Source organism: Sinohyriopsis cumingii, chromosome 13, assembly GCF_028554795.1.
Source record: "Sinohyriopsis cumingii isolate HCF-2022 chromosome 13, ASM2855479v2, whole genome shotgun sequence".
NCBI lineage: Eukaryota > Metazoa > Mollusca > Bivalvia > Unionida > Unionidae > Sinohyriopsis > Sinohyriopsis cumingii.
In genome coordinates this window covers 29,640,723-29,664,914 of record NC_142973.1, presented here as the reverse complement: position 1 = coordinate 29,664,914, position 24,192 = coordinate 29,640,723, and the positions used below count along the sequence as shown (strand labels likewise).

At 36.0% G+C, this 24,192-nt stretch overlaps 1 protein-coding gene across 2 annotated transcripts in view; it reads left to right on the top strand.

Annotated features, from left to right (window-relative positions):
- Positions 1-14,932, top strand: part of LOC149785123 (uncharacterized) — a 42,156-nt gene extending 27,224 nt beyond the window's left edge. For both annotated transcript variants that reach the window (XM_089978892.1, XM_089978891.1), the window contains exons 9-12: positions 1,699-1,753; positions 7,710-7,889; positions 11,071-11,152; positions 13,666-14,932. In XM_089978892.1, coding sequence (XP_089835018.1) covers positions 1,699-1,753; positions 7,710-7,889; positions 11,071-11,152; positions 13,666-14,299 — 951 coding nt within the window. In that variant the 3' untranslated portion in view covers positions 14,300-14,932. The remainder of the gene's footprint in view (positions 1-1,698; positions 1,754-7,709; positions 7,890-11,070; positions 11,153-13,665) is intronic.
- The last annotated feature ends 9,260 nt before the right edge of the window (positions 14,933-24,192 follow it).

Here is a 24,192-nt window from a genome sequence, read left to right as displayed (position 1 = left end):
GAAAAATGTCTCCACCATTGTACATATCAGGTTGTCTCTGTCATATGATGCACCATGCTGCAGGAAAAGCTGTTGATAAATTAGAAGGAGAACTCCTGAAGTATCAAGTTGGCACTCTACCTGACAATGTACTTCATGCAGACAGAGTTGATTTTTTTCATCTTATTTCCAACCTAAAAGACCCAATAACTGGAAGATATAAATTTCCTCTTCTTTGTCAGGTTATGAAAGGAATATTGGTTCTTTACCATTCTAATGCTGACTGTGAGAGATTGTTCAGTATTGTTAACAAAAAATTAAACTGAATTCAGATCCAGGCTTTGTAACTCAGCACTTAGTGCTCTACTGGTGTGCAAAACATTCATAGTCTCAGCTGGTACAAAGTGTTTTGAAATGCAGCATGGGAGTCTGTTACTTTTTAAAGCTCAAAGTGTTATATTTGAAAACTTTAAATAGTAATTGATGTTAAAAGTCCAGAGGGATAATTAAATCATTTTGTACATATGCTCATTGAATTTTTATCATGCTATATGTGGATTACTCTTTTTTTCTGCTTGGAATACTCTTTGTCCACTTGGATTACTCTTTTTGTCCACTTGGATTACACTATTTCCTCACCAGGGGTTGGCATGTATGTTATAGTTTCAACACTAAGCAGTTAACGGGGAAAAAAATAGTCTTATCTCAAATTTTGGCAAATTCTTTTCAACCTGTAGAGCATTAGTCCCTTTGAGGGACTATTGTTATAAGATGAAGTCGATGCTGATCTACAAGTGTTACTTTTAATGATTATTCATTAAGGGCTATTCCATTTAAACATACATGGTACCAAGGGAAGGCACTTTTTAAAAATATGTGCCAGGGTATTCAGATTACCCAAAGATTTCCGATGAAATTGACAAAATTCTAAATGGGTGACTATTCTGCATTCAAAGAGCATTCCCTGGGTCCCATGTATATTTTACTGCAACAGCCCTAAGTCTGAATGTGCTTGGTGTCAGAAGCTCTTACTATCCTATTTTGTCAATTTGTAACTTACCACAGATCAACCCACTTGGCACATGCAGACATTTCCAGAAGCCTCTATATTTTCTACAGGAACTATTGAAATGTAAAAACAATGTTTCTTTATTAAATATAAACCAAAAATTCATCTTGTGTTATTCTAGGTAGACCATGCAGACAATGGGACCTTAAAATGACTGAAATTCGCAATGGATGAATGTTTGTAATACACAAATGTAAAGAAAGATACATTCAGGATGATGTTATTGGAGGGGGTTCTTTGTTTAGAGCTGGTTTTCTCAGGTTTTCATGTATTTCTTCATACTAACGATGATGATTACAAACTTTCCAGTTTGTTCAATCAGATCAGTGATTCATATGCATGCTGACATTGATCAGAGCCTTTCATGCTGTTGTTGTGATAGGGATGAAATAATGTGCTCAATTAGTGTTTATTTTCATTTGTCTGCACTTTTCTTGGTGGGGGTACATAAGGCACTATTTCAAAGACTCAACCATCCATCAGATTCTAATCTAACTGCATCAAGTACATAAAATGGTCTAAATTACCTGTACCACCCAATTTTAATACATTTTTAAGTGCTTTGTAACACCTCTCCCATTCAAAGGACATATGTACTGGCATTATGAAAAGATATTTATTCTTGAGTGAGATTTTTTTATTTTTTGCAGAAAAAGTTTCTGAAAGAAGAGAGAACCAACAAGCTACTAATTGACAAAGTTCTTAGTAAGTGTGACCTTCTTAAAAAGTTCTTAGTAAGTGTGACCTTCTTAAATAGTTAAGTTTTGATAATCAGAAGTTTACTACCAGGTTCTCTGTACAGAGAGGTCGCTTTTATCAGGTGTTTGTTACATTGAAATGTTGTATGACTAAGCTTTCATTCTTATGCATGTCTGAAATAGCAATAAAATAAATCATAAATACACAATATTGCCATTATTAAACTTTCTCAAATTCAGGTAATTTAGCTTGTAGTTTTTCAACAGATTTAATCACAATTTGCTCGTTAATAAAACGTGTATTGAATGACTATTAATTTGAAAAGAATTTTTGAAACTTAAGTCTTGCAAAGGTGTAAATATTGTAAGCTTTCTGAAAATTATTAAACTTCAGGTGAGATGGTAATAGCAAAGTTCATTACACTGAGAGGCCACTTTAACACAAGTTTACCTCATCAAGATAGGGTTGTTTATTTATTAATTGGCAAATCCAGTTTATCCATGAGTAAAGAACTATGTAAAGATGTTTTTCTTTGCTTAGATACCAAGAATGATATATATATATATATATATATATATATATATATATATATATATATATATATATATATATATATATATATATATATATATATTAATTCATTCATCTAAGAGAAACTCTCTTGACAGTCCAAATAATTCTTGAAACAGAGTTACTGCCCCTGATTATCTTCACTGTGTATAGTGCATTAATTCATTCATCTAAGAGAAACTCTCTTGACAGTCTAAATAATTCTTGAAACAGAGTTACTGCCCCTGATTATCTTCACTGTGTATAGTGCATTGATGACAAATGCACAATCAATGAATGTAAACCATGGGCATGTTGTTGCTGTCCGTATAAAACAATTTGCACAATTTTTGAGCTATGGGCCTTTCCCTGGTCAACTCAATTGGGTTTAATAGAACTGACCCCAAACCCAGACCAAGAAGTTAAATGCTGTGCAGGGATGTAGTAAACACACTGTACTGACATACATTGAGACTACTGAAATATATAATAGCTTTCGTCACAAAGTCTCAAGTTCCAGCTTGAACCTCCTTTTATAAAAGGAATTGTACCTTTATCTTGTAATTTATCACTGCTGGCTGGGGATGTATGATATGCCCAGTCTACCCTCCTGCATGTTTTAAGAAGTGACTAATGGAGGTAACCTGTTTGTTCTAACTGCATCCCATGACTGTGGATGGGCTGATTCAATGTACACTGCATCCCATGTCTGTGGATGAGACGGTCCTGTGTACACTGCATCCCCATGTCAGTGGATGAGCAGACCCTGTGTACACTTCATCCGGTGTCTGGATGAGAGGATCCTGTGTACACTGCATCCCATGTCTGTGGATGAGAGGATCCTGTGTACACTGCATCCCATGTCTGTGGACGAGAGGATCCTGTGTACACTGCATCCCATGTCTGTGGATGAGAGGATCCTGTGTACACTGCATCCCATGTCTGTGGATGAGAGGATCCTGTGTACACTGCATCCCATGTCTGTGGATGAGAGGATCCTGTGTACACTGCATCCCATGTCTGTGGGTGAGAGGATCTTGTGTGTACTGCAATCCATGATAGGATCCTCTTTATACTGCAATCCATGACTGTAGATGGCAGGATCTTTTGTACACTGCATGCATCCCATGCCTGTAGATGAGAGGATCCTGTGTACACTGCATGCGTCCCATACCTTTAGGTAGATGGGAAGATCCTGTATACATTGCATGCATCCCATGTTTGTGGATGAGAGGATCCTGTGTACACTCCATCCCATGCCTGTAGATGAAAGGTTTCTGTATACACTGCATGCATCCCATGCCTATGGATGAGAGGATCATGTGTACATTGCATGCATCCCATGCCTGTAGATGAGAGAATCCTTTTTACACTGTATGCATCCCATGCCTGTAGATGAGAGGATGCTGTGTACACTGCTTGCATCCCATGTCTGCAGATGAGAGGATCCTGTGTACACTGCATCCCATGCATGTGGATGAAAGGATCCTGGCAGTCAAACAGAGGCTGGGATGTTGCCTTATAAGAGTGCAACACAATACTTCAGTCTCAGCATCAACCTAGATTGGCAGAATGGCCTGAACTGATCAGTCAGTTAGTCATGCCAAACTTTAGAGACTATGTTTAACATAACAACAGCTTTGGTTTCCATAGGTCTCCTGACACGTTAAGGTAACCATTTCAGAAAAGGAAACCCTGTGTTTTGGAACCTTACAAAGGAGATGGCCTTTGAGTAAGGATTCTACTTTACTCGTGTTTATTACCATGTGTAGCCCTGACATGAGAAACACAATAAATTGGTGTAAATTTCTGTCCTGTTATTTGTTTTCAAGGTGTGTGGGGAACATGGGTGATAAAAAAGTGTTCTTTCACTATGGAAAAACACAACAAACAAACAACCTATAGTAGCATCCCTGGAGTACAACAGGAGCAATTCCACCAGTAATTCAGATGAAGAAACTGTTCCTATTCAGAGCAATTGGCCATGATTTCTCATCATACAAAGGGACTTATGAGAACCAGCAAGTAATAAATTTCTCACCATTTGTCATAGCAAAAGATCTTCAAGGTCAGACTGGAAAGCCAACAAGTGTAAAAGAAAACATTCTCAGCTCCTGCCAGTTATTTGTTTATTACAGTTGTAAAGCTCATTCTGATAGTCTGCTCTGCATTAATTTGTTTGTGGAAATACACATTAAAGTGTCTCGGCATAAATATCTGAACTTGTGTGGTACTGAAATGTGACATAGGGATATAGTTTGCTACAGTGAGCCTGAGATCCTTGAAAATGTCAGTTTTCCTTGGATTACATTCCCCAATTATGATAATTTGTTGTTGGGAAAATAAATTCCACTACCTCTCAGAACCAGCCCTCCTGAAAGATGAAACATTTGTCTTTTCTTACTATGCAAACATTTGTCTTTTCTTTCTATGCAAACATTTGTCTTTTCTTTCTATGCAAACATTTGTCTTTTCTTACTATGCAAACATTTGTCTTTTCTTACTATGCACCATGAAGACAATGAGAAGAAACTCTTATCATTTACCTCCCCTTGACCCTGCTAGTAAACTTTTTACTCCATATTGTGAACATTATTTTTTACTTTTGGTCAATATTTATGTGAATTTTTTAGATATTGTGGTCTTATTCTGATCTCTCTCTCTCCAACACAGTATCATTCATAAATGTCTGTTGATTATTTATTTATTTATTTCTGCTCATTTAAGTAATGTGTGTCTTTAATGTGATTTTTGTGAACAGTTTCAGGCTGTTGATTCCGTTTATTATGTTGTTCATGTCATTTGTGAAACATGACATTGTAGTAAAGTAAATGCAGGAAAATGCTAATGAGGGCTCATGTGATGTTCTTCATCTTGTGCATTCTGTGGTCAGAAAATATCTAGTCCACAGTGTTGCTTATAGGTATCAAAAGCAAATAGAAAATTGTGAAACCTCATTTGGATTAGTATGACATATAGAGCCATCATCTGAAGTTGACATCAGATGTGGACATGGGTGTCCCTCCTTCCAAAATTAGACGTACAGTGCTGACTATGATGATTACTTCAGTAGAATTGGAGATAGAAATGCAATTTCATTATTTTGGACATTTTATGCATATATTTCCATTCATGGATAATTTGGAGCTTATGGGGGCTGTTCACAGTAACTAGGCAACCCAGTGGGCATAGCTTAATCCACATGTGTGAACATGGCCTTCATGCCCATAAGTCTGGGCACATGTTTTTTTATATTGGATCTTGATGATCCATGTTAATATTTTTTCATGTTCTATGACACCATTCTGGCTACTGACTAAGCCAACTATATCCATACATGCCAACCATTATGCTTTTGGCATAATCATTACACTATTATTCACTAAATTACACTTTACACATAAATGTATTCGGATTACACATTTTTGGTATATCCCCCTCCCCAAAAAATTATAAATTTGTTTTCTGATTTTTATTAACACCCCATTAATCCCACAGACTGTATTCTAGAAAAGGAGGCTTCTCTATAACTACAGCATAAGATTACACTTGTCCTTAGACTTGCATGCACTTTCCTAACAGTATTATGTTCCATTTATAGTACTGCCCTATTTTCAAGAAACATGCTGGTTTCTACTTTCAAATTTTTTATCTCAGTTTCTATTTATAGCAGCTTTATGGCTTAGTTAGGAGAGAACAGGCCAGTTTTCTAACTTTTAAACTTTGCTTGCAGAATCTTTGTTCTAATTCATATTTGGTACAAAACCAGTCTGTAGGTATTTGGTGCTAAAAGTCAAGTCAGATTTATTCTAGTCCATGCATGTGTTAGAGCAAAAATGTTTTTCAGATAATTTCACAGATCGATTAGGAAAAGATGAAAAACTAATTCAGAGATGAATACATGAATTGCACAATACAGCCTTCCATTCCTGGGGAGCTTCACACTCCTTGCAGGCTGTGTGGAAAGGATTTTATATCGGTCATGGTGGTAAAACAAAGAAACCTTGAATTACCCGTTTTGCTAACTCCAGTAGTAAGGTAACTTCTTTTTTACAGCATAACTAATTAGCTCATTTTACTAACCCCAGTACTAAGGTACAGTGTGACCCCACTTTAGCATGCTCTGTTATAACACGAATTTGGATATAACACGGTCGTGGTGTGGCTCCTGAAATTTCATAAACATGTATTTTTTATTGTGCATGAAAAAAATTCTTTCTTAAAAGTATGTAAACAATTTTAAAATTGTTTTATCATTTTAGGGAAGAGATCGTGTATGAATAATACAAGATGATCAGTGCATGACTCCTGAAATTTTAACTGTATTTTTTTTGTACACAAAAAAGATTTTTCATCTTAAAAATACAAAAAATAATATGTAAAAAGATTATTCTGGGATCTGCCAATGTCACAAACTTGGATTTTTTCCCTTATTTGAAGCAAAATGTATCATCTGGCGATTTTGTCTTACTGGCGACATTGTTGGATGTTTACACTTGTATATACAACCTTTGCTTTGGAGTGAAGAAATTCAGAGGCTCCACAAAAGGAAGCCGCAAACTGGATATAAAATGCACTGAAATTTATTTATTGTTACAGAAACAAATTCTTTGTCCATATTGACAAATCATCTAAACAGTGCATTGTTATATCATAATCCGCTTATCTTGCTAGTAATTAATATATTTACATAGACTGACATTTGTATATGGATGGTAAGTAAATTTCTATTTCTTTTAACTCAGAATTAAATCCTTCAGAACACTCACATTTTCTGTAATAATCCCTGACATCAGACCAGAACACCTGCATCTCTATCATCCATTGACCCTTTGTTAAATTTCTGACGCATGCATGGAAGGCAGCATCACGCTGCTACCACAAATGTAAAAATAAAGAAGAAAAGAAAAAATACACATCATACTTATTGATTTATTCAATAGGCAGGGAGGAACAGTAACTAGAATAGACCAAACAACGGCCAATTCCCTTTTCACAATGTACCCAGATAAAATAGTTTGCTGAAATTTCAAAGGAAACAGATTACCTTTGAAGCACCGATTGTTATGAAAACATACTCAGCAAATGGAAAAAAAATCAGTTTCAATGATACAATACATTTATTTGATGCTGCCACCACAATAAGAAATGGGCATTTGTTTGGTTCTCCAAAGCTGTTCTTTTGCGACGACTTTAATAATGCATGTACCCTTCATCAAAGGAGGCCGACTACATATTTGCATTTATGTGGATGGGTTTATCAACTTCCTGAATTTTCATTGCAATTTTTTTCTCAATATTTTTATATGCATCCAGGATAGTGCTCTCATAAACCCTATTCATCATATATATTTCTTGTGCTATAGTTATCTGTGTTTGACTCGTATGTCATTGGATTTGTTCATTTTACCAGAGGAAGGTGGTCGTTTTAACATGGCTGTGTTTGAACAGCTGGATGCTAATGACAGGGAAGAGGAGAAACAAAAGAACCAAAAGAAGGAAAAGAAGGAAACATCAAAGGAAAGAAAACCTAAGAAAGAACCTGAGAAGCAGAAGGAAGAAAAGAAATCAAAAAGAAAAACACAGCCTAAAAGTGAGTAATAGCTCTGAAAACATGAATGTGCTTGAGTTTTAAAATAGGGAACACCTCGTAAGTGGGTAACTTTGGGGAAGTGAGGTGATGGTAACTGAATGTTCTAGCTAGAACTGCACAATTAGACGGGTGTCGAGGTGGACAGAAAGGTGTGTTAAACATCAACCCATGGCACCTTTCATGTTGTACATGGTAAATTGTCAGAAAAGATAGAACAGCAATACATTTTACAAATAAATTATTTTATGGACAGTAAACAAACAGAGCATCTGAACACATTTCTGGTTGACTACATTTTTTGAATACAAAAAGATAGGGGTAAAATTTAACATTAATCATAGAAAAAAAAATGGGGAAGTTACAGAAAATTTTAGGGGTTTAATGCATTATGGAACATGATGAAAATATTAAGAAATGGTTGGAAATAAGGGCAGGATGCTTCACCCCATTAGATATAGCTAGCTGGAACACTGTGAATATAATATCCTGCTATGGGACTTACAAAAATGGTACTAACAGCTGCCTCTGTGCTAAGCATTAAGAGGTTAGTGTTATGACTGGTCGGCCTGGTGTCAGGATTATATGACTGGATGGGACATGATGCTACATGTCTGCTGCATGATTCCCAAGTGCTAGACATCACTATAAACTGCCACAATGCAGACATCATAGTGATTTGAATGAAAAATTGTTAAAGCTACATTAAAAAATCTAAATCCTACACACGTATCCTGCTTTGGCAGAAGATGACATGTGTCACATGAAGGGCTATAATAATAATAATAATATAAATAATAATTAAGGGCGCCACTGTGTTCTCCACTGTAGTATCCTCAGATTCCACTGTAATGGCAAAATCTGAGAAAACACTGCATTCCTCAAGTCTTTGAATTAGGTTAGTATGTAATTATCCTAACCAGATCAAAGCAGAACCACAGAAGTTCCATGAACTCAGTTTCAGCAGGATTCTTTTCTTGATTAGTAGAACTCATATTGGAAACGCTGCATCCATTTAATCTCCAGATCAAGGAAAAAAAAGTAAACTTGTACATAATTTAATGTTAACATTTTCTATGAGATTCTAAATATTTTAAAAGTAGTCTTAATTTAGCTAGTAATGGATATTAATATAGAGGTGGCATTAGGCGATGGATCTAAATCACAGGTGCTCTTTCACTGCTTTAAGCAGTATTACTTGTATTTGCCTACTGGATACCTAAAAGGCATCCATTAGGAGCAGTTTTCATTTCAAGTGGATTCATATTTTCTGTTATAAATTCCATTGTTTTTTATGTAGACTCCAGTTCATCTAGGTCTTTTCCTGCAATCAATCTGATTCATGGTTGAATGCATTCCCCGTTTGTAGGCTCATATAGAGAAATGAGAACAAGTCAGTTTTCCTGAAGGTTGCATTAGTAATGAAGAATACAGGCATGAGTTTTGTGGCAACAAAATGCTCATTCATTTGCGGTTTTTAGTCCGCTGATTTAGAGACATGAATACATAGTGTTAATAAAATTTATGTTGGGGTTTGCACTGAGACAAGGATTTCACCAATTTTTTAATCAAAATTAAAATAACACTTCACTTTTGCAGTTTATTCTGCACATTGAATGCATACAGCATTAATTATGTACTATTATTTCCTTAAATTTTTGTATATATAATTCGTGCAGTCTTATAATGTTTAATGAAAATATAATTAATTATCTCACTAGAATCAAACTATATCTGCCAATCATACAAACAAACAAAAACAAACAACAGTTTTATTGTTATACTTGTTATTTTTGGTTCTACATCTCTTGTTGATTGCTCAATGAGCAACCATGCATGTCCTGCCCCATTAAGTCTGCCAAATGATCACTCAAGAACCTCTTTATTTCCTACAGACTCATCAGTCCCAAAGCTTTTGGTACCTCACTGCCAGTAAACCAATATCATCGTAGGAACCAACACCACCATTGACACCAGCATATAGGTTACACATAACCCAACAGAATTCTATGACTCCCTGCCAAGAACAGCTAAATACATAATGACTGAGCCACGTAGTACGTGAGACACAATTAAGGATGAATGCAATGATATACATTATGTATGCACACACATAAATTGGCTTCATTACACATTAAATCACTTCATCAGAACTACTGTACAAGGTTATTATTATTATCACATTCATACATGAATCTGTGGGCAAGAATGATCTCACTGAATTATAAGAACTCTAACATTACTTCTAATTGAATTTATATATTTAGTTATAAAAATGGCAAACTTGAAACAGCATGGCATTATGTGACATAGGTTTGACTAGCTCTAAAATTTAGAATTCTGAAATATCCAATATATAAAACTATTATATAAAATAATGCAATTGTATATTTCACATACCTCTACAGCTAAAGATTGTGCCCATAATGTGGACAGCTTCCTGACAAAGCTCATCGTCTTGTGATAAAATGAAGATTTACTCTAAGTCCTCTGGTTGTGGTTGAATCCACAGCAAGTGAACATCAAGTAATCGGGTTTCGTACTGCAAGCACTCTGATCATGCAGCATTGTGTGAACTGAAATCAGTATCTTGAAATAAATCAAACCACGCTTTCATAACACAGTACATGGTAATGAAACCCAAACACATTTTCATTTATGTATAACGCATTGACATTAAGTACACACAAATCTGTGACAGTTACTACATATATTTTATGTATGAATATACACAAAACACAGCAGATCAAAAATTGTTAACCACTGACAGTATCACACAGGATATAGTAAGAGTCATAATACTTCGGTCTGTTATATATATTGCTAGCCATTTTATTTTGATTATAAAAGAAAATGAAAATTTGCTTCCTCTATGTGAAATATGGATATATTGAATCTTGTGGAGGAAGAACTTATGTAGTTTCATGAGGAGCAAGTTTTTTACCTACTCTATGAAATATATCAATTATTTACATGTTTCAAGCAAATGTCCTAACTGTACTCTTGGGTCAGACTAGATACCAGATTAAGAAGCATCTTTGATACCCCAAAGCTACGCAATAAATATTTTCAACATTTGATGTAAATTTCCCTTGAAGATCTCAAGAACTGAAAAGGTTTTAAAGCAGAACTGTAGAAATAATTTAATTAGGCTTTTAAGAGGATAGTAATTTTCTTTCAACAGGAAACCGATCCAAGAACATCAACTACTTTGAAGATTCAGATTCCGAAATTGAGGAAGCCAGAACTGCAAGGAATAAGTCACAGTAAGTTCTCAACGTACAACTTTTCTTCTCTTGTCTGTGGTTTTGTGTCTTTTGTATATTTTGGTGTGTTGCTTGATTTCGATTAAAATTAATTTTGAGACTTGCTTTTTCTGTTTTTCATTTTGTAACATTTTATTTAGATATTCAAAAATCAGTCTGCTGTTAAATGTTCATTTCACTAATTGACTTTTTTAATGTTAAGGAGTTAGGTGTACAGACTTGATAATTAAATCACCTTTATTTTTATTGACATTAATGTCTTATTTAATTCATCACAGGTTTCCATGTATGAAAATATCCTGATGCAATTGATTTTGACACTCTTAAACACTTTCACTTTTTCTTAAATATTCTCTATTGATAGTGATCCCTGTAATTTTATTTGTAACATTAATTGTTTTAGTAAATCATGATCATAAAATATCCTTGATATATTCCATTTTACTCATCTTGGCATTTTTACGGCCAGATGACTCCTTGCTTTACTTTGTTGTACATGTGATCTGTGACAAAACTAAATCACAGAGCTACATCAGTAACACAGAAAATGCAAGTTCATAGGAAAAATCACATAAAGAAACTTAATTTAACCTTCCCATTGCAGTTATTTTTATCATAATATTGTTTCTGGGAGAGATTTTGTCTCTAGAGTTAAGATAATCAAATTGGGGAGAATCATGATGGCATTATAAGAAAATTGTTAACTTATAAGGAAAAATATTTAGATTTCACTTGTGAACTATTTTTAAAAATATTAATCAACAATGTGGATATTCATAACTCAATTGGCCTTTCAAAACTGTCCTGCATTCTTCATAACTCAATTGGCCTTTCAAAACTCTCTTGCATTCTTTATAACTCAATTGACCCTACAAAACTGTCTTGCATTCTTCATAATTCAATTGACCCTTCAAAACTGTCTTGCATTCTTCATAACTCAATTGACCCTTCAAAACTGTCTTGCATTCTTCATAACTTAAATGAACTTTCATAATGGTCTTGCATTCTTCATAACTCAATTCACCCTTCAAAACTGTCTTGCATTCTTCATAACTCAATTGACCCTTCAAAACTGTCTTGCATTCTTCATAACTCAATTGACCCTTCAAAACTGTCTTGCATTCTTCATAACTTAAATGAACTTTCATAATGGTCTTGCATTCTTCATAACTCAATTCACCCTTCAAAACTGTCTTGCATTCTTCATAACTCAATTCACCCTTCAAAACTGTCTTGCATTCTTCATAACTCAATTCACCCTTCAAAACTGTCTTGCATTCTTCATAACTCAATTCACCCTTCAAAACTGTCTTGCATTCTTCATAACTTAAATGAACTTTCATAATGGTCTTGCATTCTTCATAACTCAATTCACCCTTCAAAACTGTCTTGCATTCTTCATAACTCATTTGTCTTGATGTATAAGTAATCAGGAATAAACGAGACAAAGGTTCAAGAGAAAGCTTTTATTTTCAATTTATTATTAATCTTACTGTTATCTACAGATTCATAAATAGGTCAGAATAAGTTAAATATCTATATTCAGTTAAAGGGAATGGAAAATATATTTTGTTGAAAAAATGTTTATTTGCCATCAGATTGAAATGACTAAGACTTTGATATAAATAAGAGAATCTCACAAAAGCTAATTGTACTATAACATAACGGTAAAATAAAAATTCTTGTAACTATGCATAAATATAAAAAAACAGGCAGTCCACAATTCTGAATGGTTATTGATGCATTTATCCACTCTGGGTCACATTGCTATGTCATGTTAAGTAACTGACTGGAAGCCCATTATGATGAGAAGTTTATTTGCTCCATTGGAGGTGTTTGTGAGAATTTTTATAAGACTTTGGAAAAGTGAATGAGTACATTTTCTTCATAGTAAGTACGTTAATGTCAATTTACAACTTTGTAATGATAGGATTTTGGACAAATTTTTCTGTCCACTGTAAAGAAATGGTGTGGTCACAACGTAATTGAGTGATGATTCTCGAGAGAACTGGGCTTATATCACACTGCATCAAAATAAGAGACTGGACGATACTAGTTACCTGACTTACAGAGTTCTTTTATTACAGCAGAAGCAAACTTTTAAACCTTTACTTAAAGCACATCAAAAGGAAAAAACATAAGCAGAGCTTACAAATGCAATTCGTACTTTTTCAGTTGCAGTTTTGCTAAATATTTGATACTTTTATTTTGAGGAATTAAATGGTAATCTTTATGCACATTTACATTTTTTGAAACTATTCTACATTTGTTTTGAAAAATTATAATCTTTATGCATGTTTACGTAAAAGCTCATATTTTTGTGTTACTTTGAATCTGAATGCATGCACTAAAACCATTTTCAGCAGCAGTCCACTTGGTATGTCATTTTGAATTTCATGTTTTACAAAAAATTTATACTTGCTTCTGATGCTGATACTTATAAAAAAATAATAGTGAGATAAGTACATTACTTATATGTATTAAAATTCTTAACTTAATTTTACACCTTCCAGAAAAAAAGCAACTAAAATTTCCAATGCTGATGGTGAGCTGCTTGAGATTTTAATGACTATGCGGGAAGGACGCATTCATTCCTCAGACAAAGAAACAAGAGTCAGTCCTCAGCCAAAAGTAATTGTAGAACCTAATCAGGTTCCATCAACAACATTTTTAATCGATTCACAGCAGGGACAGAATTTAACTAATACTAGTTATGATTCTAATTCTCAGAGTGGGACTAATCAATTTAGGTTTGTGACAATTTCGCCTGAGACTGGAGAACAAATTACACTTGAACCAAAACCACAGACACCTCATCTGGAAACATATTTGGTGAACAGTACTAATACAGTTGAAGGTGAGGGTGTGACAGCTGGAAATTCAGGACAAGGAATTGCTCAGCAAGAAACACCAGACAGTATTGGTACCACATCACAAGGTCTGCCTCAGATTGTCGCATCTTCCCTGCCAGGCAGTGGTCCAAACATTCAGCTTCCACTAGAGATGTTCAGCGTTCAGAATGGAGAAGACCAGTTTGTACTGGTGACAGTTTTGCCAGAAAATGGTGAACCTGGAGAAACTGTGATTCATGTGTATAGACTTCAAGGAGGTAATAATATACCTCAAGTTCCGATTCAGAATTTATAAGATACAATATGAGCATTGCACTCAATCTTCTCAAATCACATGCTCTTCTATATTTGGATATTACACAGTGTAATGCAGTGTAATGAGTGTTTATTAGTGACAGCAGGACAGGCATAGGTGGACAGTTGTCTGCATTTGTTATACTGTAATTCAGCCAGAATGTGGAGAAAAAAACCTGGGGCCAAATTATGTTCAGTCAGAAGTGCAGCAACAAAGTTAATATGTAGGAGATTTTAAATGGTTGGCCACTTCAACAAGTTGAATTATTTATGCAGAATGGTCGTGATGTAAGTTTGATGTGACATGGTAACCCATTTATCAATGATTGAGGAGAATAATACACCTAGATAATCCTCATAGTTCTGAATGCCATGTCTCATTGGGAAAGAATTACATTTAAACTTCATCCTTTTGATGAGGAGTAAACCATGGCTTCAACTAGTTGTTAGGAAGAGAGGAGAGATGATCAGTGTCATGAATAGTGTTGTATAAAGAAAGAAACAATATAATAACAGCATTGATTCTATATATTTATGCGATCATTGTTATGAAATTATATAAAATAAAGATTATCGAACAATGGAGGTTTCTCATATATCATGACATTTTGATTAAAAGTAAAGAAATCACTGATTTATGATCTTGTTTTACTTTATATAAAGCATAACTCTCTTTTTTTCAAGGATCAAGCACATGAGAAGAGAAAGACGTGATTTGGATTGAAATTATAAAAACCCACTGAATAAAGGCAATACATGTATATATCTTAAATTTAGCAGATGAACTAAGAAATATGATTATGTAAGGGAGATGAAAGAAGTTTCAATTTAAGATGCATCTTGTAAAATCACAATGAAAAATATAATCAGGTTTCTGATGTTGAAATAGTGTTTTGCCTATATATCAAAAGAAATTCTTATAGGGTAGGGTAGCTAAACATGAGACCTTTGCCTTAGATTTCCAACAAATTGTAATTTTAAAAGAATAATCACAGAGAGAGAGGGTAGAAAATGAACAGTCTAATTTGTTGCATAAGTTTTTATATTCTAATCTATAATCTATATTATACAATTAGATTTTCTCATTTTATTCTGCTTTGTTTTTTACCAGACAGGATCAAAAGTCCAATTATTTGAATTAGAACACACAGAATAACTTTTCTTTAGGAAATATTTCAGTGTTATTCTGAAAACTGTGCCTGAATATTTAGCCAGTTTTCCAAACTGCTGTAATGACTTGTTGGAACAGTTAATCATGACTAATTTTATTTTCACTTCAAACAAATAAACAATATCTTAACTTGAAAACTGGATACTTTGAGAGAGAGAAAGAGAGATGTAAATGTCGGATTTGAATTTACAGTATTTTGTGTCTTCTCTTTTAATATCTATTGTACGTATTAAAATATCAGATTTTATATGTTGCCAATTTTTCACATGATAGGATAAAAAAATCCAAAGGTATACATAACATGGAATTGCTATATTGTATTCAAAATATGTAGGCCTCAAATAACTTCCAAACTAATAACAGCCTTGTAGCTACATGTGCTTAACTTCTGTAAGTTTTCAATGCATTAAGTTGTAAAAGAGGATAGAGAACAATACCTTTGTTAGTGTTTTAAGTGCATGAAAGATGGGGATAGTACAGCTGTATTGGTGCCATTATGAATGCTGATATTGAAGTCTTGAGGTACAGCCAGAACTATATCCATTTTTAAAAGGTTTTTAAAGAAAACTTTGCTGATTTAGTCTCCACTGAGTCAGGACTGCAGTACTTGTATTCAGTGAAAAGGCTCTTAATTTTTGTAACCCAAACTACTTAATGATGCGTTTGAAGATTTTCTTTGTACGAGCATTTTAATTGTGAATGTAAAGTTACCAATTGATGGTTCATTGTTTCTGTATATACTTCAACATGTGATCAATTTTAAATAAAGATCCTATGTTGATTATCATTATCACATGACAAGACAAGAAACTGATTGATGGATATGTAAAATTACAGTTATTTCTCCTTCACAATCACTGCATATACTATACTGTTATAAACTTGGTTATTACCTTTAACAGTTGAAGAAGGTGTGAATGACTCCGCATTGTGTGAACATTCTTTTCACCATAGTTTATGAAATGTAGATCTGCTGGTGTACTTGTTATTTTTGTGCAGAAAAACACAGTGGGACTGTTGATGTTTTACATATCAATTTGTTATATTCACACTGTGTTTTATAGCCCAAAATTTTGCATAAAAGTGACACCATTTGAATATGATGTAATATCAAGCAATTGCATTGACTCGAATAACAATAGACATGATATCAAACAATTGCATTGACTCGAATAACAATAGACACATGATAAATCCATCAGGCTGAAGATACTTGATAAATTTTGGACAGTAAATGGTTGAACAAGAAACACAGAATAATACAGGAGAACATTTATTATCTAAATGCTGATTACACAAATTGTTCGCTACATGATACCGTATGGGCTTTGATGTGGTACCTGAAACAAATTGAGCCGTTGAGAAGATCTTGTCTATCTTTACCATTGAAAGAAGGAAAGAATAAAAGGTCAGTCATTCTAAATATGATGGGTTATTTACTCTATGTATAAAGAAATAACCCACGTCTAAATGAGTGTCTTGCACATAATTGGTTCACATGGTTTGGGCAGTATGAATAACATAGCATTTGAGCTTGGGCAGTGCGAGTAACATAGCATTTGGTGTTGTTGGGTTTAACGTCATTTTTCAGCACACAATAGGCTATGCATGGCGGCCAGTATTAATGGTGGAGGAAGAACCCGGGAAGAACCACCAACCCATGAGAAGCTACTGACAAGCTTTTTCACATACCCACATTGGCTGAATCCTGGACTCGAACCCACACATACAGAGGTGAGATGGCAGTGATCCATAACAGAGAGTGCTTTAGACCACTCGGCCACTCGGGGCCCCCCATAGCATTTGAGCTTGGGCAGTATGAGTAGCATAGCATTTGAGCATAACTGCACTCTAATTGATGTTAACCAAGCTGTAGGATGCAGGTCGTTATAGCGTCCACTTTGTAAGTACTATTAATGATGCTTTAATGCATTTTTATGTGTATGTATGGTGCATACAATAGAGAACTCTATTATATTGCTGTATAATTTCTACCAATGTTGGGTACATACAGGTGAGCTTTCATTGCATAGTTTAGTTATAGCGTCACTTCATAGTTACTATAAGTGATGCTTTGATGATTTACTTGTATAGGCAGTCATTTGTCATTTCCTACAGGCAGCTTTTATTAGAATTTGCATTTTAGTGTCCACTTTACAAGTATTAATAGCTACTTTCTTTTACAGGTAATTGTCATAGTGTGTAGCTCCATATATGCACTCAGAAGTTCATAAAGCAGGATGTGTGCCATGCTACACCTGTATAATTTATATTGTCTGTTCTATTTTGTCATACAGATTTAGAAATTAGCCAGACTGACAACCATTGTATCTTACTCAAGTTGACAATATACGCGTAGCTCACTCCAGTTGCCAATCTATGAATACATGTCAGACTTGCATTATTATGAACAGAAGTTGATGGGTGGCAGTATTAGGGGTACTAAAGAGGAAAGTGCAGAAGTGCACCTTGAGGGATGAGGACTGTCATCAGTTTGCATGCTAAGGTTCAATGCCATATCATGGGGAGGGGAGTAAAGCAAACAAACAGTCTCAGTTACCATCTCACATATCAATTATGGACCAGCTACGTGTATCAATATCCCGTGTCCCATCTCAATATTAAAAACTGGACAACATCATGCAAACCAAGATGGCATTGTCATGTCACAATTTGACTTTGCCATATACCCTTGGTTATGATGGGTGATGGCCACAATCAATCATACAGTATCAGTCACCAGAAGAATGAGCTTTGTCCAGTTTCACAAACCCAGGTTATACAGGCACTCTCGGGGATCAGTCTATCCCATATAATGCTACCAGGCACTCTCAGGGATCAGTCTATCCCATATAATGCTACCAGGCACTCCCAGGGATCAGTCTATCCCATATAATGCTACCAGGCACTCCCAGGGATCAGTCTATCCCATATAATGCTACCAGGCACTCCCTGGGGTCAGTCTATCTCATATAATGCTACCAGGCACTCCCAGGGATCAGTCTATCCCATATAATGCTACCAGGCACTCCCTGCTTGCAAATACTCTCATATTAGATATTACTTGATGTGTAAAGACTCAACAAGAATTACCTGGTACAATGTTGATTTTTGACTAAATAGGAAGAATCTAATTTGGAAGAATCTAATTTCAAATTATTTCCATGGTCGGACAGAGTTAATGACATTCTGGGCTACTTATATTGTCAACTGCAAGACGCAAGCATCAGCCGACTCATTTTCAAACAATGAGAGCCTTCCCTCAAATTTTGTTCTGCAGTTTTATAAGTTGCACACACCAGTTTTCCATTTTGATACCCCAGCAGTCATCCTTTGTATACATAGATCAGAAGTCTGGTAATGAAACACAACAGATTGGTGCACAACATTGTGGCCATGGGCTCTAGTAGGATTAATAGTGATCTAGTACCTATGGTGATCTTTCAAAAGGCAGAACACAGTGTATCTCTTCTTCCACTCCATCTAACAGAGCATGCATGGAAATCTACTTAAAGAATGGCCTGTATCTTACACAGAGCTGCCCATCATATTCTTGACAATGCTGTAACAGCGGCTATGAACTGGCAGAACAAGATGCAGTGCTTTTTACCTACACCTTTTGTAACAGCATGATATGGCCAAGTTATGCTTGCAACCTTTATCATCTAATCTCCTCTTTAATTGTCAGGTTGACAAAAAATGTCAAACATGCTGCTAATGAGACCAATTTTCCTCCCTCACAGTCTTATCTACAGCAGATGGATTTGCAAAGCAGTCAGCAACAAAATTCCATGCAAGCCACTGTGAAGTAGACCTATCAAATCAACAACCATCGAAAACCACAATTTTCCTAAACAAAATTGGACAAGAGACAGAGAGAGGGCAATCATTTTTGCCAGCAATTCTCTCGATGAGAGCATCCCTATCTAAAATATTATATCTTCATGCCACTCTTATCACAGATCCTGGTAGGGGGAAGGCTCCAAATTCTTCATTGCCAAATCGTACAAGATATGCCACGACGACCCATGGACTAGACAAGTAGTTTCCAAGGAAGTCTATCACTTTCAGTTCAACTCCTTTCTTGTCCAGGGTTCCCATAGCAACAAACGCAGCACTTGTGACCATATCATCAACCTTAGCAAACTCAGTCAATTCATTCGTGCCCCATGGTTCACAACGGAAACACCACAAACAGTTCTAAAGCAGTCCAGGAGGGAGACTATTCAATCAGTGTTGACTTGAAAGATGCATATCTTCATAAACTCATTCACACGACTGCCAGGAAGTTCCAGCAAATTGGCCTACAAAGACAGTTTACCATTTCAGGGCACTCCCAGGTGGATTCAGCATCAGTGGGGGTTTTCACTCAATTGAATGACCGGGAAATGACCCATGCCCGGACCACCATCTCCACATTTTGTTCATCAAGGTTTGGAGTTCAACGCTGAAGTAAACAGAGTACGTTTCCCTCAGAAAGGAGCATAGAAAATCAGAAGGCTTCCTTATACGGAACGATCTACCCGCCCGAGATTTGTCCCATCTGCTATATTTGCTCAGTCTGGCAGTGGACTTCTTAGTCCTGTGTCGCCTATTTGTGCACCCAAAACAAATGATTATGTTGTCCAAATTTAGGCCTAGACTTTGACCAGCAGACGAACTGCTCACAGCTTCTCACAATATGCACAAATACGAGGTTTCATCTCAGAAAGTCGGGCAAACTTGACTCTTCAATTCAACCACTGGAAATAACGTTCCATACGAATGTATTCAAAGAAAACAGGAAGAGGGAGAAATAGTGGCCAGTTTTGTTACAGCTCTCAATGTGTTAGTAGATAATTGTAATTACGTTCCACTACATGATGAAATGATCAGAGATTGACTTGTTGGACTGCGAGATTCAAAACTGTCAGAAAAAATTGCAGTTAGATGCAAATCTAACTCTCTAGAGTCTGCTGTTAGTCAAGCTTGACAAAATGAGGCTGTGATAAAGTAACAATTAACTCTGTGAGCAACTGGAGAACGAATGACTGCAATAGATGTAGTAAAATCGTCTTCACTGAAATATGGGAAACAGAAACATAAAATCCCAAAGGTTCAACAGAATAGTGTCGGCAGCAAAGGATGCATGAGATGTGGAAATAAAGTTAATCATTCTTGAGACCAATGTCCAGCAAGAGAAGCAGAATGCTACAAGTGTAAGAAAAGAGGACACTATGCAAAATGCTGCCTGTCAAAATAAACAGTTCGCACAATAGAATCGAGAGCTGAACCTGGATTTATATAGACTATTAGCACGAAGAAAGGTAAGTCGTGGATAACGCGTGTGAGATTGAACGACCCTTCACTTTTATTCAAGATTGATACTGGGGCTATTGTGACTGTAATTCCTGAGAAGGATTTACGAAAAATCGGAGATCAGAAACTATCAAAGGCTGATCGAAAACTGTATGGACCTGGAAACTCTGTACTTAAAGTGCTGAGAAAATTTACATGTAGACTGGAATCGAACAATGCGTTCAGTGTACAAAACATTTGTTGTAAAGGGACTGAATCAGGCACTCTTGGGCAGGCCCGCGATTCAGACTCTCAAGATTACTGAACAGGTAAATATATCCTCAGTAAATGCCTCAGATAAAAACTCACAAAATGCAAGCAAAATTCACGATAAATCCTTAAATTTAGATAGGGATTATCGCGAGAAATTCCCAAATTTATTTAATGGTCTTGGGGAAAACAGAATCGTTCTATAACATAACTCTGGACAAAAATGCCGAACCTTATGGCTTATCTACCCCAAGAAAGGTTCGTATCCCTTTATTGAATACAGACCAAGAGAAGTCCGACAGAATGGAAAAAATGGGTGTTATTTCAAAAGTAGATGAGCCCACTGAGTGGTGCGCGGTAATGGTTGTTCCAAAACCAAAGGGTACGGTAAGAATTTGCGTGGATCTAACTAACGTGAATGAATCAGTTAAAAGAGAGAACAACCCACTACCATCAGTTGAAGATTCCTTTGCAAAACTAGCAGGTGCAAAGTTTTTCACCAAACATGATGCAAACTCAGGCTTTTTGGCAAATAAACCTGTCAGAAGATTCACGCTGCCTTACAACTTTCATTACTCCTTTTGGTAGGTTTAATTTTAATCGCCTTAAATTCGGAATCAGTTCCGCGCCTGAAATTTTTCAGAAAAGGCTGTCAGAAATCTGGAGCGATATGGCTGAACACTCTCTCACATGGACGATTTTCTTATTTTTGGGGAAACGCAGAAACAGCATGACGAAAGACTAGAAATGATCATTACATCAATTCAAAAGGCCGACGTTACTTTGAACGCTGAAAAGTTGGATTTTCGAGACCATCCATTTGGTTTCTTGGGCATGTTGATAAAAATGGTTGCCGACCTGATCGGGAAAAAGTCAAAGCTATAACTGAAATGGAAACTCCGAAATGCGTAATAGAGATACGACGATTTCTCGGTATGGCAAATCATCTTGGCAAATTTATTCGAAATTTGGCAGAAAAATCAAAACCATTACGTGAGCTTTTGAAAGGTAAAAACTCGTGGACTTGGGGTCCAGATCAAGAACAAGCTTTTAGAGATATCAAGAAAGAAATGATATCTTCACCAACTTTAGCACACTATGATCAAAATATAGAAATAGTTGTAGCTGTAGATGCATCTTGATTTGGACTAGGTGCTGTGCTACGGCAGAAGCACGGTAGCAATTGGAGACCAGTGGTGTTCGCATCGCAAATTATGTCAGAAACTGAACAAAGCTATTTTCAAATAGAAAAAGAGGCCCTTGCAATCACTTTGGCACGTGAACGCTTCAGTGGCTGTTTAACTGGGTCACAATTCAAACTTGAAACTGACCATAAGCCATTAGTACCACTAATGAGCACAAAAATCGTGGGAGATTTACCCCCTAGAATTCAACACTTTAGAACGCGTTTGATGAGATTCAACTTTAATATAGTTCATGTTGCTAGCAAAAATCTATTAACTGCCGATGCTGTATCCAGAGCACCTTTAACTTATCACTCTGAGAGTGACCGAGAGTTTCAGGCTGAAACTAACGCCTATGTTGATTTCTTAGTTAGTAATTTGACTGCATCAGATACTCGACTTGAACAAATAAAGTTTGAATAGCGAAATGATTCAATTTGCAAAAACTTGTACAATTCTGTGAAAAGTGGTGGCCAGAGAAATCCGTCTATGACGGAACATTTCAATCGTACTGGGCAGATAAAGCTTAATTTACAATTCAAAATGGTCTTTTAATGAAAGGTTCACGCCTGGTTGTACCAGAATCACTTCAAAAAGAAATCGTAGAAAGAATTCACGATGGTCACCAAGGCATAGTTAAATGCCGAGAACGCGCCAAAACGCCAGTTTGTGTGTGTGTGATTAGGATTTTTAATGTAGTTTTAACAATTTTTCAGTCATATTGCTACGATGTCTGCAGTGTGGCAATTTATAGTGATTTCTAGCACTGGGGCATCATACCGCAGACATGTAGCATGATGTCCCACCCAGTCATATTATTCTCTTTACTGATTGGTTGCGATCGTGTGAAAACTTTTGTATCCCCGCCTTCTGGAATATTTTGTTTTCGTTGAACATTGTGGCGGATAGTTTTCGATTCGAGTCACGAAAGGAATTGGTGGGAAAAAAATGGTCTCGTTTGTCTGAATATAGCCAATTTGCCACCACAAGGGTTTGTTATGTCATGTATAATATATCATAACTCGAAAAATGGCTAAAACCCCAAGACATCAACAGTATCAACAAAACTAAGTAAAATTTACGGTATTGCTCTGTTCATAGAGGACGTATAGGGGTAGGGGTGAAGGGGGGTAGTTAACCTATAGCATGCAATCCACCCTATACACAAGCGTGGTTTAAATGCTAACTTACAGAGGTAGATAAACTGGTTTCTGTTCGCAGAAGAATGTGGACATAAACCGGTCTTCAAATTGACAGAAATGTATGACACCACACAATAAAATGTCCAACAATTTTCAGCTTTACTTCAACTCCCGTTCTCACAGGTGTTAGGTTTCTTTCAACTCCCAGAGCTCGCAATAAAGGGTCTTTCACTTTTTAGACTTCCTCCAATTCTTCGATCACACAGTGTAAGGCATAACCGTTCCCAGGCGTACTCCAAATGAACTGAAAGACAGCACATTGCAGAGTCAGACAGTTTGGGGGTTTGCTTCAACTCACAGACCACACAATGAAGGGTCCGACAGTTTTCAGTTCAACTACCAGACCTCACAATGATGAGTCTGACCATTTTTAGGTTTCTTCCAAATTACAGACCTCACAGTGAAGAGTCCGACGGATTTTAAGTTTCTTGTAGCTCAGAATGAAAGGTCTGAGAGGCTTAAGTTTTCTCCAACATGCAGAGCACACAATGCAGGGTCTAACAGTTTTTACGTTTCTTCCGTTTCCCAGACTTCATAATGAAGCGTCTCATGACTTTTAGGTTTATTCAACTCGCAGGCATCACAATGAATGATATGGGACTTTTAGGTTTCCTCCAATTTACAGAAAGCATAATGCAGGGTCTGACACTTCTGGGGTTTCCTCCAACTCACAGACCATACAGTGTAAGGTCTAACAGTTCGTTGTTGTTGTGGGTGTGGGTGTGTTTCTTTCTTCTTCTTGTTTTGTTTTGTTAAACACATAGACCTCACAATAAAGTGTGGGAGAGTT